Source organism: Netta rufina (assembly GCF_964035555.1).
Source record: "Netta rufina genome assembly, chromosome: 1".
NCBI classification, from domain to species: domain Eukaryota; kingdom Metazoa; phylum Chordata; class Aves; order Anseriformes; family Anatidae; genus Netta; species Netta rufina.
The window spans coordinates 205,002,187-205,016,778 of record NC_140123.1 but is presented as its reverse complement, the minus strand read 5'-3'; the positions used below and the strand labels follow the sequence as shown (position 1 = coordinate 205,016,778).

General features: G+C 45.7%; 1 protein-coding gene across 1 annotated transcript in view; it reads right to left on the bottom strand.

Moving 5' to 3' along the window:
* Positions 1 to 6,126: 6,126 nt before the first annotated feature.
* The window catches only part of LRGUK (leucine rich repeats and guanylate kinase domain containing), a gene marked incomplete at both ends in the record, with an annotated part of 49,126 nt that continues 40,660 nt past the window's right edge, over positions 6,127 to 14,592 (bottom strand). Inside the window, 3 exons of the mRNA XM_084306394.1 lie at positions 6,127 to 6,278; positions 6,682 to 6,851; positions 12,312 to 12,446. Coding sequence (XP_084162520.1) covers positions 6,127 to 6,278; positions 6,682 to 6,851; positions 12,312 to 12,446 — 457 coding nt within the window. The remainder of the gene's footprint in view (positions 6,279 to 6,681; positions 6,852 to 12,311; positions 12,447 to 14,592) is intronic.

The window sequence follows — 14,592 nt, the reverse complement described above, 5'->3', positions numbered from 1 at the left end:
TTATAGGTGGGGAGCCATCCCCAAGAGCTTCCCCAAGAGCTTCCCCGCACGCAGCGCAGCTCAGCTCTCACTTCCAGCTGTTTGCACAGGATCCAGAGAGAGGGAAAGCTGCTCCTGCACCTCAACCTTCAAAGCTATTTACACAGAGCCTCAGCCGAGGGGAAGGCAACCCGAGCCAAATTCAGCGTGAGAGCATCAGGGATGCTACCCGATGGGATCATTTATCCAGGGGTAAAAAAAAACGCTGCAATGCCGGGCTGCAGGCAGACGTCGCGCTCACGGCTGGGCAGCAGGAGCTGTTTTGGGGCTGTGGCTGTGTTTTTTGTAGCCTGGGTCGGGGATTTTAGCAAAGCAAGAGCTGAGCAGGTGCCTGAGGGACTGCACCATACTGTACATAGCCCCCTTGCTGGGCCGCCCTTAGTCTCAATGAGCTTGCATGTCCCAATCTCTGTGACGCTGTGAGATTTGGGAATATTCGGGTTTCTTTTCCCGACCCATGTGCTCTTCTCGGTCTTCACGCAAGGCAGGTGTCCACCGTGGGTTATTTTTTTGTTCTTAGGGTAATTTTTTAAACCATTTACGGTGTGGGCTGGGTGTTTCTGGATGCTGTTTCTGGTGGTGAGGCGGAGAAAAGGTCCGTGCAGAAGCGCCCCCAATAGCCAAAACTAGGATTTGAACCCAGGTTCCCCCCCCCCCAAAAAAAAAAAAAATAGGGGTACTGATTAGTTCGGGTTTTATGTTTGCTGTAGAAATGGTAGCACACTTTTTTTTTAGCAGAGGTTGGCAAAGCGATGAGCCAAAGTGCTGTCTGCCCCGTGTTTGGGATTTACGGAGCTTTTGGGTTGGCTGCTTGGGTTTAGGGTGCTTGTGATGTTGTGTTTGTTTGTTTTTTTTTTGTTCGTTTTGTTTTTCTTTCTTTTTGTCTGTTTTGTTTTCCGAACAAAATAAACGTCTCCTCTTCAAAGCAGGCTGCTCCTCTTGTTTCTCCACTCGTGCTCTGCTGCCCAAAATTTCCCGGGGCTCTGAAGTTATCACACGATTTTCTCTCCCTTTAATATGAGAGAGGGTACGAATGGCTCAGCCTTGCCAGGCTTCGAGGGGAAAGCTCAGCCTTATCTCTGAGCTGGGGTCTGGGGTGAGCACAGGAGGTAGAGGATGGTAAAAGAGGGGAAGGCTGCTATTTAATTGCATTTATAGTAAATTGTATCCATTAACGTGCTGCAGAAAGCCTCTAATTGCCCCCGGACTGGGGGGGGGGACCTGACCCAGGGCAGAGGTTTGAGCCAGGATCCCAAAGCAGTCGGTACTGGGGAAAACATCAGGATTTGGGGTCTCCAAGCAAAACTTAACTGTTCTTTTTTTCTGCTTCGCTTGCCCTGCTGCTGTCCCAGGAGGTGCAGGAATAACAAACGCGGCCGCTCGTGGCATCAGCACTCACCCATTAACCCGCAGCCCAGCCTCCTGCATGGGACGTGATTTAAAAGGGAGGCCCAGGAATGAAGTGATTATTGCAGTCATCCCAGAACCCCCCGAGGACATCTCCATCGCCGCAAAAGCAGTGATGTGGTGCTGATGACACGGCAGCAAACTCCTGGCCATCGCTTCCCGTTTCGCACGCCTTTAAAGCTCTCGGCTTTAATGGGCACACTCAATTCCTCAGCAGTTACCGCGTGTGTATAGCGATATAACTCAAGAAATCATCTTTCCCCAGATCCTGGCAGCCTTTTGTTTAATAAATCTTCATTGTCCGGGCTCCGCTTTCATCAGCTCGGAGATTTCTGTTCAAAATCTTTTGCCTTTCATTAAATCCGGGCTGGGGTTTATTAATGCTTTCAATCTTCCCTCGGCGCGCCGCAGCTCAGCTCGCCCTGGTGGTTTGGGAAAAAACAAAGAGATTTTTTTGTTATTATTATTATTAAAGCGAGAGGGAAAGCCTCGAACTCCTTTGGGGACGTCAATGAAATCCTTGTCACTTCCAAGGTGTTCAAAAAACCTGCTCCCGCCACTAAATTAAATGAGAGGGGAAGGAGAGGGATGGAGATGTCTCGGTAAATCACTCGGAGCCGCGCAGTTCATTCCTGTTCAGCACCTTTCATTACAGTGATCATAAATCAGCAGCAGGAGCCCAAGAGGGTAGGAAGATGCCATTTACTGACACGGGGAAATTCGGGAGGTTCGGAGGACGCACAACCATGATTTTTGTCCCCAGCGTGGCCCAGGCTCACTGCTCCCTTTTCTCCTTCTCCGAAAGCTCCCCTTGGATCCCTGTTGGCCAGGAGGTCTCCAGCAGATGGGAACCCATCCTTGAGCTGCTGGAAGCTCCACGGGGTCACCCCAAGCTGGGATGGCCCAAGCTGGGCCTCAAGGGGCCTCCTCTGGAAGCACCTTCAGCACAGGGGATTTTTTTTTTAGTTGATGTTGATTTACACCTTCGTGCTCCTACTTGCTCCGAGGTATGAGCGGGGCGATGCACGAACGATGATAAAAATGTAGGAGCCGCCTCCTCCCTGCAGGAAAAAGAAATTCAGGCACCTCTCCCTCCGCCACCCAGGAGACACAACAAATATCTCGGAAGCTTGAAATATTTCCTGCGGGTTACCAAAAGGCTACGTCCAGGGAGCAAGATTTACTGCAGAGCCTACACCAGGTACCAGGAGGCCTTTGCTTGAGCTCCAGCCCTGCAGGAGCGGGCGCTTGGCTCCCGTTGGGTTGGCGATGGATAAAAACAACTGGTGTATGGCCAGGGGACACAAAGCTGTTGCTGTGACACTGTAGAAGTGTGGGGTGAGAGCATAGAAAACCCAAACCGGTCTCCTTCAAACCCTTCATCAGCTCTTGGTTGCATCAAGGATGGGAAGAGAACCACGGCCACAGTCGGCGGAATCATGGTGAGCAGCAGCACTTCTCGCCCCCGCTGCTGTGCTGTTAAAAAAAAACACAACACGAATTATAATTCATTTTGACAGCTGCCAAATTAGCAGCACGTTATGCGGCGTATTCAATTAGACAAGCTCCCGAGGGGGCAGGCAGGCGCTGCCGGGATGCGGCGTGGTGCTTCGGAAAGGGGATTGTTGGCAACCGGTGTGGGCGCTCGGCAGGGGAATGAGCAGCACTTTGGTCACTGCTGGCAACTCTGCACCATCTATTTGCAGAAAATGCTGAAAAATATCATAAGATAAGACAAAATAAAAATAGGGGAGAAGAGAAGAGGAGAGGAGAAGGAGAAGGAGAAGGAGAAGGAGAAGGAGAAGGAGAAGGAGAAGAAGGAGAAGGAGAAGGAGAAGGAGAAGGAGAAGGAGAAGAAGGAGAAGGAGAAGGAGAAGGAGAAGGAGAAGGAGAAGGAGAAGGAGAAGGAGAAGGAGGAGGAGGAAGAGGAGGAGGAGGAGGAGGAGGAGGAGGAGGAGGAGGAGGAGGAGGAGGAGGAGGAGAAGGAGGAGAAGGAGGAGAAGGAGAAGGAGAAGGAGAAGGAGAAGGAGAAGGAGGAGGAGGAGGAGGAGGAGGAGGAGGAGGAGGAGGAGGAGGAGGAGAAGGAGAAGGAGGAGAAGGAGAAGGAGAAGGAGAAGGAGAAGGAGAAGGAGAAGGAGAAGGAGAAGGAGAAGGAGAAGGAGAAGGAGAAGGGAGAAGGAGAAGGAGAAGGAGAAGGAGAAGGAGAAGGAGAAGGAGAGAAATAGTTGCTGGATTCGCAGTGATCTCACCCACAAGTCAAGCCCTGACCAGTCCAGTCCATATTGGTGAGGGTAGTGAAGAAGGGAGGCAGGAGATGAAGATCAGAGAACCAAACCAAACCTTTTTACACCCATTTTCATTTTATTTTTTTCACGTCTTCAGCTGACTAAATTGTGAAGTGGGGGCTGGAGACCCTAAATTGTCCCTCTTTGGGATGGTAAAGCCGTTTCAGTTCACGCTGAAGAAACCACAGCTATGGCTGTTGTTGAATGTTTAACTTTAAAAAAGGGAAATTAAACAGCTTGTGGTGCCCCCCTCCGTAAAATTCAAGGCTCGGAGACTTGCTTGCCTATGAGTAACTTTAGGTGCTACCCTGCTGTAATCCAAACACGCTTCCTGCCAGTGAAAACAGAGTTCCCCGAAACAGCCCCGCTTTTATCTGCCAGTCTATAAATATGAAGGCACCGAGCTACACGGAGCTTTCAGCCAGAAATAAACGCCCTGAACTAAGAATGACGAACGGCGATGCCTCCCAATCTGCTAAAAGAAATGTAAATGTTATGGGTTGGAAATCTTCTGCCTTCAGGCTCAGCCAGGTGTTTTGTGCACCAGGGACAAGTGACCCCACATGTGGGTTTTGAAAGCTCAGGGTCAAGGAACTGGTTGCAAGCTGGGAGAGCCTCTTCAGCCATTAATTGTCTGCTACAAGTGCAGTAAGATAACCAAAATCCTGATCATGTGCTCGTTTTTCATCATGGCAGAAGGTTTTTGGTTTTCCAGCTGAGCAATATAGAAGCATATTTATACTGCACCTGCATAATCAAAACAGTGAGGCAGTTCCTGCACTGGAGAGCTCGATGTTTAAGACCTTTCCTTTAAACACGAGCACTCGGCATCGCTGTGCTCGCTTGCTGAAGATGTCCAAGGCTTTATTTATTTATTTTTTCGATCCCTGTGCACTGCCCGCAGCGCCTTCCTTATGCAAGCAGTTCTGTCACCAGGCTGAGCTGGGAGCTGTGATCACCGCGAAACACCGGGCACCTTGCAGATACTCATTAACCACGCTGCCAGCACAGCTCCTCGTGCCTGTAAAACAGCAAAAAACCATCGGCTGATCAGCGGCCGCGTCAATCGAGTGTGCAGCCGGCCGTGCCAGCCGGGCTGACAGCTGGGAAGTTGTTTGCAGAGGTAATGCTGAAGGTGTTTGCAGAGGTAAAGAGGCCCTGAGGGATTTGTTGGAGAAGCTGAGGGGCTGGGGAAGCGTTGGGTCCAGCACCCACCTTGCTCTGATGCTGTGGTCAAAGCCACCAAGGTTCAGGCTGCAGCTTCAGCTGCCTGAACTCCTGCTGAACCCGCTTTTTGTTCTGCCCAAAAAAAAATGATAAAAGCTGGTGCCTGAGCAGAGCTGTTGTTCTTCAGCTCGAGGATCCAGCCAGCTGCAGCGTGGAAAGGAAACGGCTTAATAAAAGGCTGAGCTGTTTTACAGGCTGCACTGGAATTTAAGGTCAGGCTATCTGAACCTATCCCTTACCAGGAGCTGCGTGGCTTTGTTCAGCTCATCCCATTTAAACAATGAAAACCCTCGAACACCTTGCGAACAGGCACAACGAGGTAAACCAGAGCCATCCCACAGACACAGCCCCGCGCTCTGGGAACGAGTCACGTCGTCTCCTGTGCCCGCAAAGACCTCTCGGGACCCTCGCTGTAACGAAAATAGCAAACGGCCTTCCTCGGGGGAGGCTGCTCAGGCAAAGGGCCCCACGATCTGTTCCCTAAATGGATGGTAATGAAAATTAATCAGGACAAACATCGACTCGAGAGTTTTATTTACTTGTCAGAGCTCTGTTCCACATATAGAAAAAAACAAACAAATCTTCACATGGTGCTTACAGCTTCAGCCAGTTCTCTGAAATATTTTTTTTTTTCTGGTGACTCCGTACTAGCTTGTTTGTTTAAAGACACATGCAAATGAAAAAATGGTCTCAGCTCTTCAAAAAAAACCACATTTTATTAAAAATAGACTTGCAACTAGTTTTCACTCCCAACAACACTGAACATTTCACAAAATCCCTCTTCAAAAGAACTCACTAGTCCTACAATATCGGGGATATTATCAGAAGCCCTGATGCTTCCACACGGCAATTAAATCTATAAAATAGGAGGGGGAGGAAAGAAAGAAATTAATAGAAGATGTGGACTTGTGGCTGTGAGGAAAAAAATTCTACACCATTTCCCAGCTGAGAATGCCTGGGGAAATCATTTTTAGTGTTGGGAAATGCAGAAATTACTTTTTAATAAAGTTATAAATAAATAACTTTTTGGAGGTTTAATCAGAAAGGGATTTGGAAATAACCTTTGATATAATTTCTTTTGAAAAAAGCAAAATCTATCAAAATCAGTATCCCCATTAGGCAGAAGGATTGGGTGTGACCGAGATGAAGACTTGGCTAGCAGTGGCCTTCAAGGGTTGGTGCTCTTCCTCCTGGGTGGGATTGGAGGTAGGACAGGTCTGGAGTGGGAGCCGGGCCAGTTGCTGAGCTGAAGCACGTGAGAAGAACCAGCCTTGGGTTTGCTGTGCTTCCTCGGAAGACTGTCACGGTGGAGTTCATTCTCTGCAGAAATTATAAATAAGTGAAGAGACTTAAAAGGGTGTTTATTTAAATGAATTCACAAAGTGCATCCCCCACAACATCCCATGTTTTGTGGGGGAAAAAAAAGACTGCTGTCTTCAGTAATCTAGTGACTGCTCTAGCTCATGTGAGCAGAAGAGCAGCTTCACGCCTAGGCAGGCATTATTTTGAATTTCTCCTGAAGTTCCTTGAGAGAGAGCTGCTGTACTGAGCATGTTTCCTTCACGCCACACTGATTCTGCCACATTTTAACATTGCTTCTTGTAAAAGCGTCATTACCAGAGGCATGAAGAAGCTGCCCTGGCAGCCAAGCGAAGCTCCTAACGTTATGGTAAGCACGATGCACAGCCTGAGCAAAACTGGTACTTTGGAATATGCTTCAAACCTTGCAGTCTGTCTGCTCCGTTTTCAGCTCCCCGTGGATCCTGGTGCTCAGCTTGGGCATCTTCAGTGGGACGAGTGTAGGGAGCAGGAGTGAGCACAGGCAGGCCTTCAGCAGCAGGTGCACCAGCGGAGTTTAGGAATAGCCTTCTGGCAGGACCAGATCCTCTGCAGCTGAGAAGGAGAAATGATTTGTGGTTTGAAATAGTGAGAAAAAAAGCAGATGCACCAAGTCTGATAGCGTTATTGATGCTGCAATCGCATAACTCAATCAAAAGTCAGAAAGAAATGCCAGTGCTTATCAGCTACACGAGGCTTTTTGCACATTAAGATTCTTTCAAAACTTCCAGCACTAGCCAACACAACTACTACCTCTCTCAGTGTTCATTTATTGATTTAATTCATTAATTGCACAGACAGGTAAAGAAGTTCGTGTCACACAGTGAGACAGCTTCATGGAATGACTGGGGTTGGAAGGGACCCCTGGAGGTCGCCTGCTCCAATTCCCCAACCCAGAGCAGGTTGCCCACGACCACATCCTGATGGCTTTTGAATAGCAAATCTGGGATCTTGGAGCCTCTTATTTCTAAATCTGTGTCTTAGTGAGTAAAAGAAAATAGGAATTGCCTTGAAAAGAAGCATTTCTGTGGCAGTCCAGTGACAGCAAGGACCACAAGTAGCCATTTACCAGCGAGTGGTAAGCAGGGCACCTCTGACCTGTTTGGTGTCTTGCAGAAAACCTCACCAAAGCCAAAGCCCGAGTGGTCTGAGACCCTACATATTAAAGCAAATAATCCGTGAATGTGATGTTTCATAAAGTCTGTCTTCATCTGGAAAGGACTGTTCTGGCCTATACGGGAGAAACCGATTCATAGGCTTATGAATATAGGAAGAAGCTCAAGTTTTATCCACCCTGACCTTATCAGTGGTGCAGGCCAAAAGAAGTCCATCCTCTAATTCTTGTAAGAAGCATTTTACCTTGTGAGCATGCTGTGATTACAGTGTTCTGGGGAATAAAACGAGAATTTCAGCGGTATTTTAATAAAACCGTACTGTAAGAAGAAGGGATCATGAATAATGAGATAAAACAGCATGGTACTCCCCTAAGAAACAGGTAATTATCTTCTCACTGGAAGTACTGTGAAAGTCTATGAGGTTTTTGCTATTGCCTTCAAGGCAAAGGAATATTGTATTCTGTAATGAACTGAGTGCTCACATCTTCCTCCGAGCTCTGCTGCATCCGAGGATGCTCATCAACTGCTGAACGCTCTTGCTGTGTGCTTAACCCTAGCTGTAATCGCATTTTAGCTGCCTGCAATGTGCATCAGACATAATCGTGGCAGGGATAAGGAATTACTGGGAGTAGTGAAACCAGGCTCAGTATAAATAGCAGCATGGACAATTCAACAACGTCTACGGCAGTTTCTAAAAGGCCAACTACTTCTGCTTTTGCTTCAGAGAACGTCTAGTCGTGCAATCACCTACTAATAAAGGATAAAAGTTGACCATAATGACATGGTTAGAGTTAACCCCTGTGGAAATCTGGGCACAATGACATGAATGCACTGCATCAAAGCCCAGCACAGTAGGTGTTAAAGAAAAATCCTCACTGCTTTCTCCCTTGCTGCCCCTTTGTAAAAGGGCAGAAGACAAGGTAAACTGTGGAAAATATTTTACACGCCACTTTATGGTGTGCTAGGTACCCAAGTTCCCCTGAAAATCACTCAGGTAGCCTAACAACATGAACCCCACAACTCAGTGCTGCAGCAGAAAGCTCTGTCAGTACCTTGCGAGCTTGTAAGGGAGCAATTCACAAAATAAAAGCCAAATTACAGAGATAAGATTATCCTGTGTTGGTTATGTGATTTCCCTGTGGGGAAAAAGCGTGTTTGATGCAGGACCTTCCTCCCCACAGAGAAGTGGTGTAAGTTACAATGACAACTCCTGCAAGTTTAACCCACGTTTACCTGTGGCACCAGACCTGCACATTTTTCCTAGGACACGCAGTAGTTTTAACATTTTATAGTTTATAGTGTGGTAGCTGTGGCAGCAGCTGTGATTTACCTGACACAGGGGAAGCCTTGGTGTTTTACTAAATGCCTCGCTGTTATATTCTGGTCTTGGCCAAGTTGTGAATTTTAATAAACCTCGACGTGAGGCTTTATTGCAATACTCTTCTCAGTGTTCAGTTGCACAGAGTTCAGCAAAAGGCTTCTCTACTACAAACATCACAGGAAACGATTAAGGAAAGCTAATCAGGATGAGAAAACCAACAAAAATAAGTAGAGAAACTAGAGCTTATGCAATCCCTGCCATCTAGGTGTCCAAGGTACTTGTGAGGGGTGCAGTACAGGAGCTGAGCATGTACCTCTCCTTCCTGCTTTCACCAAGTGATCTGTAAATGAGTTCGGGTAACCTATCTCTAGTCCTTCCCTGACAGCCCCAGCACAAAAAAAAGAGAACTATTATGAGTGGAGCAGACGTGTCCTGACTTTATTCCCTCTACTTCTATTTTCTTATCAGTTATATGGAGAATAAATGTATAAAATAAAAATAGAGAGCAATATCCCATGGAATAAGGAGATAAATGGAGTCTACGTGCACTAAATACAAAATAGTTGAGGAGTAGAGCCCTGGACTGCTACAGATTTTGTTTAGATCTTGCACTTGCCAGCAAAACCCTAACACACATCATTGCATACGACGGTATAACATATTGGCTGACAGAAATTTTTCATTTGACTGTGTTTTGCAATAGCTCCTTGCTAAAGGTGCTGCTCAGTGGTAGGTGAGGTTCTGCCTCCACCCTCAGACCTGTAAATAGCAAGGGTATAGGAACATATTAAGAAGTTTCCCCTCTCTGACTCATGAGTTTCCAGCTTCAACTTTGTTCCTCCTCTCTTCTCTTCCCCTTGCTATGTTGTAACCAGATCATTTCCATGTCTGGTTTACACTACAGCCTTACAAACACCTCTACTGGTAAAAGTGAGAAATGAAAAACAGCAGACAAGGAGGTAAAGAATTTATCACTGCCTGTGGTGACTAGCAGCCCTTTAAAGTACAGTTGCAAGATAAATTGCCCTAAAGGACAGCTACTCAGCACAAGCAATGATAAATTGTTTAAGCCTGTGTGTGACAACAAAGGGAACTTTGGGCAAGAAAAATATCCACACCTTCATGTGCAGGAGAGTTCAGGCCCAGCAGAGAACTTCAAAGAGAAACCAGCACTGTGTTTTCTCTTGTGAAATTGGGAAGGACTAGGTGAGCAGTTTACTTCCAAGAAGACCACAGCTATGGTCTTAGTGATGAAAAGAAGCCGTGGATGTAATTAGAAACTGGCTGGCTGGAAACTGCAGGTCAGTTGAGAGATGTGCAAACTAAACCTTTCATTTCTACTCGTGGACTAAATGCAATCAGGATCATCTATTTTACTTGTAACCAGAGGTAACAGAACAACTTCAGAAGTTGAATCCAACAGGTGTCAGCGACCTGATGGATAATGATGGCATTTCCATCACAACTCAAGCTGCCAGATTTGAGAAATAATGTGGAGAATTTGGGACCTGGACACAGAGTTGTCCAGTGACACATCAGACTCATATCTGCAGACCCAATCCTGGAAAACAGTATTTGCTTCATTGCCTGTGCCTGGAGGTCAAAACATTAGTGCTCTTACCCCTTGATGGATTTTATTTTACTCTTTCTTCCATTCCAAATGTTGAAAGCATAAAATTGGGGAGAAAGCAAAAGAAAAGATTAAAGCACCTCAAAATTCGGGCAAGCAAAATCACAACAGGCTTTGCTGCAATCCTTCAGAAATGTGTTTTTTTTTTTTTTTCCCCACCAGTATTTCAAGTGCATCTACACAACAGCAATTCCATCAATCATGCCTATAAGGAAAGTTTGGAAGAAATTTTCTTATTTCCCTTGCAAAAGGGCTTGACAGCATGACTCCATACAATTTTGCCGCAGGCCACGATGCATGCACAGAGAATGAATCCGATTAGCAGTTTGCATTTTCTCTCCTCACAGTTGTTTTTCCACTGTGTTATTAACAGCGCTAAATGAAAACACTGCTAAAGTCAAAACACCAAAATGTGGTGGAGTGGAAAGACATATTTATTCCCATATGTGAAGGGTAAGACCTTTACAACTCCTCGTAGCTTCACACTCATTTGAGTTACAGGTCCTGCCTCTTCCTGGGAAGGACAGATGATGCATAATCCCTCTGCAACCTATTACACACTCAGTTTCTCTCACACGCTCACTCTGTTCCCCTCCAGCATGCTCCACGGTGGCACAAATACTCAGGACAAATGAATCTGCAGAGGCCTATGGTTTCAACCTTTTTACAGCATGCTAATTAACAACTTGTAATTACAGTGGCAGGTAGCACATCACGGAGAGGGAACTGGCAGTCTCTCTAGGATATAAAAGGAACACAGATTTTTTTTTTTTTCCCAACAAGTTTATCTAAGAATTCTGCTTTAGCAGATCAGAAATGAAGCGAATGGGTTGAAATCTTATAAAGATGTCAGCATTTCCTCATTGTCTTATGTGAAAAGATGTTTAATGTGTGCTTGGGAGGTCATTTAACACAGCGATTTGTTCAATTAAATACTAATAGTGGAAAAATTCATGGTATGGATGTTTCCATGCAGTGGGAGAGGTGTCTTGGTTGGTATGGAATGACAACAAAACATCAGATATGGGACTGAACCTGTGATCAAACTCAAGCTTACCAACTGCCATATGGCATAGCCATCAGCTCCTTCTCAGGTGCAGTTTTTGGATGAGTTTTATCATGGATTCAGGAGAGGGAGAAGAGCTCAGCTCACAGTGGCTCACAGCACAGCCACGAGCACACACCTATTTCCAAGTGTGGATGGGGAATCTGGCGTGTTACACCTCACTAGGTCGTGCTGTGTGGCATCCGGCTGCTTCTGCGTATCCCATCTGGGCACGAGATTACAACAGATGGCCAGAATAGGGGGAAAAAAAAAAAAAAAAAAAGCTGATCTAGGATTCTGCACAGAGAGGCTGCAATGTCACTTGCCACAATAGCAGGCAGGCTTGTTGGCAGCCAGAGCTCAGACATTTTTGGGGAACAGGACAAGTAGAGTGAGTCACAGCCATTTTGGCAGGATGGCAACGTGGACCTGTAAAATGAGTCAGGAAAATAAAGCTCCCTTCCTAGCTGAACGCCTCCAAGACAATGAAGATGTAGCCTTTTCAAGTTGTTTTCTATCCTCACCTCTCTACAAGCTTTAAATGAGACAGGAGTTGCCTCCCTGCCACACCCTGGGGTTATCACTGCAGTTCTGTTTTTCTCTACCTGGACCAAGTTTCTTTCAGTATCTTTTTCCCTTCAAATATCCTGTTAATAGAAAGAATTTCAAATTCTTTTTTTTTTTTTTTTTTTTTTTTTTTTTTAATTATAGTGAATGAAATGAAACCATTCCTACGAAAGACGAGTCTTCATTTTATGATGTAGTGACACATGCTTAATAAGGCTGTTGATGGAACAGATGAGACAACTGCATTAGCTTGGAAGATGGTTTTAGATCTTGCACATTGCAGCATTAACCTTTGTTCCACCCAGCGCTGATCTGCTGTCTCAGAAACTGAACTCACCGGCTCTCTGGGTTATTCAAGGGGAAGCTGTGCTCTTGGGTGACACTCCTTCCATCGGAGACCAGAGAAGGATGTGTTGCTGGCTCCAGTAGTTGTTGACGGGAGCTGCCTGGTGCAGGAGTGACTGCTAGGTCCCTGAAACGATACAAAAAGAAAATAAAAAGGGCTTCTTACAGGCTTTTATGTTCTGTGACAGCATAGCTAGTGCTTATTTCACACTAAGCAGCTGGGGGTAGTAGTCCTAGCCCTGTTTTGTTCCTCTCCACTGGCTCTGTCACAGCTACAGTATGAATAAGCTCAAGCATAAGCAGAGCTCTAAAGCAGGCTGGATGAATCCCTCTCCACCAAGACAGAGCAGAGTAGGACAGCTCGTTCAGAGACATTTTTGTTAAAGAAACTCCAAATGAGGTGAGATTAACCCTACCCCTCATGGCTAACTCACAAGGAGAGAAGTTTGATCTTCACAGCCACTTGTAACACCTAAAAATCCCATTCCTGGTGATGGCAGTACTGACACCAGGTTATTTACAGACAAATTACAGAGCTAAAACCAAACACAAGCAGAACTGAAGAGTGCCAGATGTGAGAGATCCATAACTTAAAATCACAGCTCCTGAGAGATTCCATACATCTACCCCCTGTACCAGAGCCATCCCACTGCCATGCCACACTGACCTCCAAAGGAATCTGATAATTTAAGGGCCACGAGCCTACTCAACTTCTGTGCATGCCCTCATTTTCTAGTTTCCCTAATAAGTTTGTCAAGAACATTTTTAATTGTGGTAGCAACTGCTGGATGCTGTAAGGAGGGATAATAGTTTTTCTGAAGACTCATTACTCAGACATCGTTCCCTAGCCCAATACACTGGCTCTGCAAGCAAGGCTTATCAACTGCTCATCTTCAAATTCTCCTTTTAAAAGTTTCTTCTTGTTAATACCTATAAATAAAGCTTCCCATATGTAAGGCCTCAAGCTGTTATTGTTTCTCTATCAAGTGACTGCCGGCTGGCTGGCAATGGTGTTTATTCACTGTAGGCTCAGATCAAAATCTGAACAAAGTACAAAAGAAAGGGTCTGATTCTGCTAACGGCCCCCAGAGCTCCCGAGTGCTCTCAGAAATCAGTTCATGTAAATCAGTAATAATAACAACAATAATCTCTTAACAAAGAATTTTGCTCAATACACAGAATTCTGAGTAATTCTGCTCAGAAACACAGAGCCTGACAACAGAGGTTAGAAGAGTCAAGGCAGAAATCTGAAGGCAGGATTCAGTGCCACCCCTCTCAGGGCTAAGTTGCTAGGGGAAAACATACCCTACTCCCTGGAGCAAAGGTTGGCGTTCACAACCTGTGACCCACTCTCAGAAGCTGTATCTCAGCTGAAAAAGAAAACATCTTGCCAGACAGTTAATAAAAACAGGCATTTTAAAAGGTGAGAGGGATTTTCTTCCACCTTCTACCTGTGTCTGCCATGTGTCTTCTTCACATTTCCCTCTGAGTTCTGTACTGTTGTCAGAGGGATTTATATTCTGATTGCACTAGTGTGGCTTAGCTCAAATAAAACAGGAAAAGAGGTTGGATAACTTAAACAGCGCCCTGTGGAAAGGCACACCCACGTAGCTCAGGACAACGTCCTAGTTTTGTCACTAATAGAGGCATAAAAATAAAACTGAAAAGTGAAATTACATTGAAGTCGGAGGCTGGCCAGACAAGAGGGTCTGCAAGACTTGTATGCAACTACACACACGCAAATCTTGTGCTCAGAGCAAGTAAATCCAGCCTGAAGAGTCTCTCAGCCACAGGTGGACCGTGCACCTTCTCTCTTCCCAGTTCTGGCAGGGAGCTCTGGTGAAACTGTCAAGTCCATAAATTTTCTCCAACGTAGAAAAAGTGAGATTGCACGTTATAAATCCTCCTCGTGGTGATGTCTGCTCTTGCTTACTCCAGTTCTTTCAGCAGCATTCCGAGAAAATCAGCAAGTTAATCGTTAGCTAAAGTCCTGATCGGAGTGAGACTTCAACCCATCCTCTTATTTATTGCCCTCAGACACAGAGACAACCGGTGAAATTATTCAGCTCAAACCACCGAACGTTGCCCTCATTGTATTAGGCAATGAGACATCAAAATGGCTTTAATTACACCTGCACACAGCCACGGGCAAAAAATAAAGAGGACAGGTTTTCAGTAGTTTGGATTTAAGAACCTGAATTTATGTAGACAACCCTGTGGGGCTGCAATAAATAAAGCAGGTTAGATTCCTGTGTGACACCACTTTTAAAATT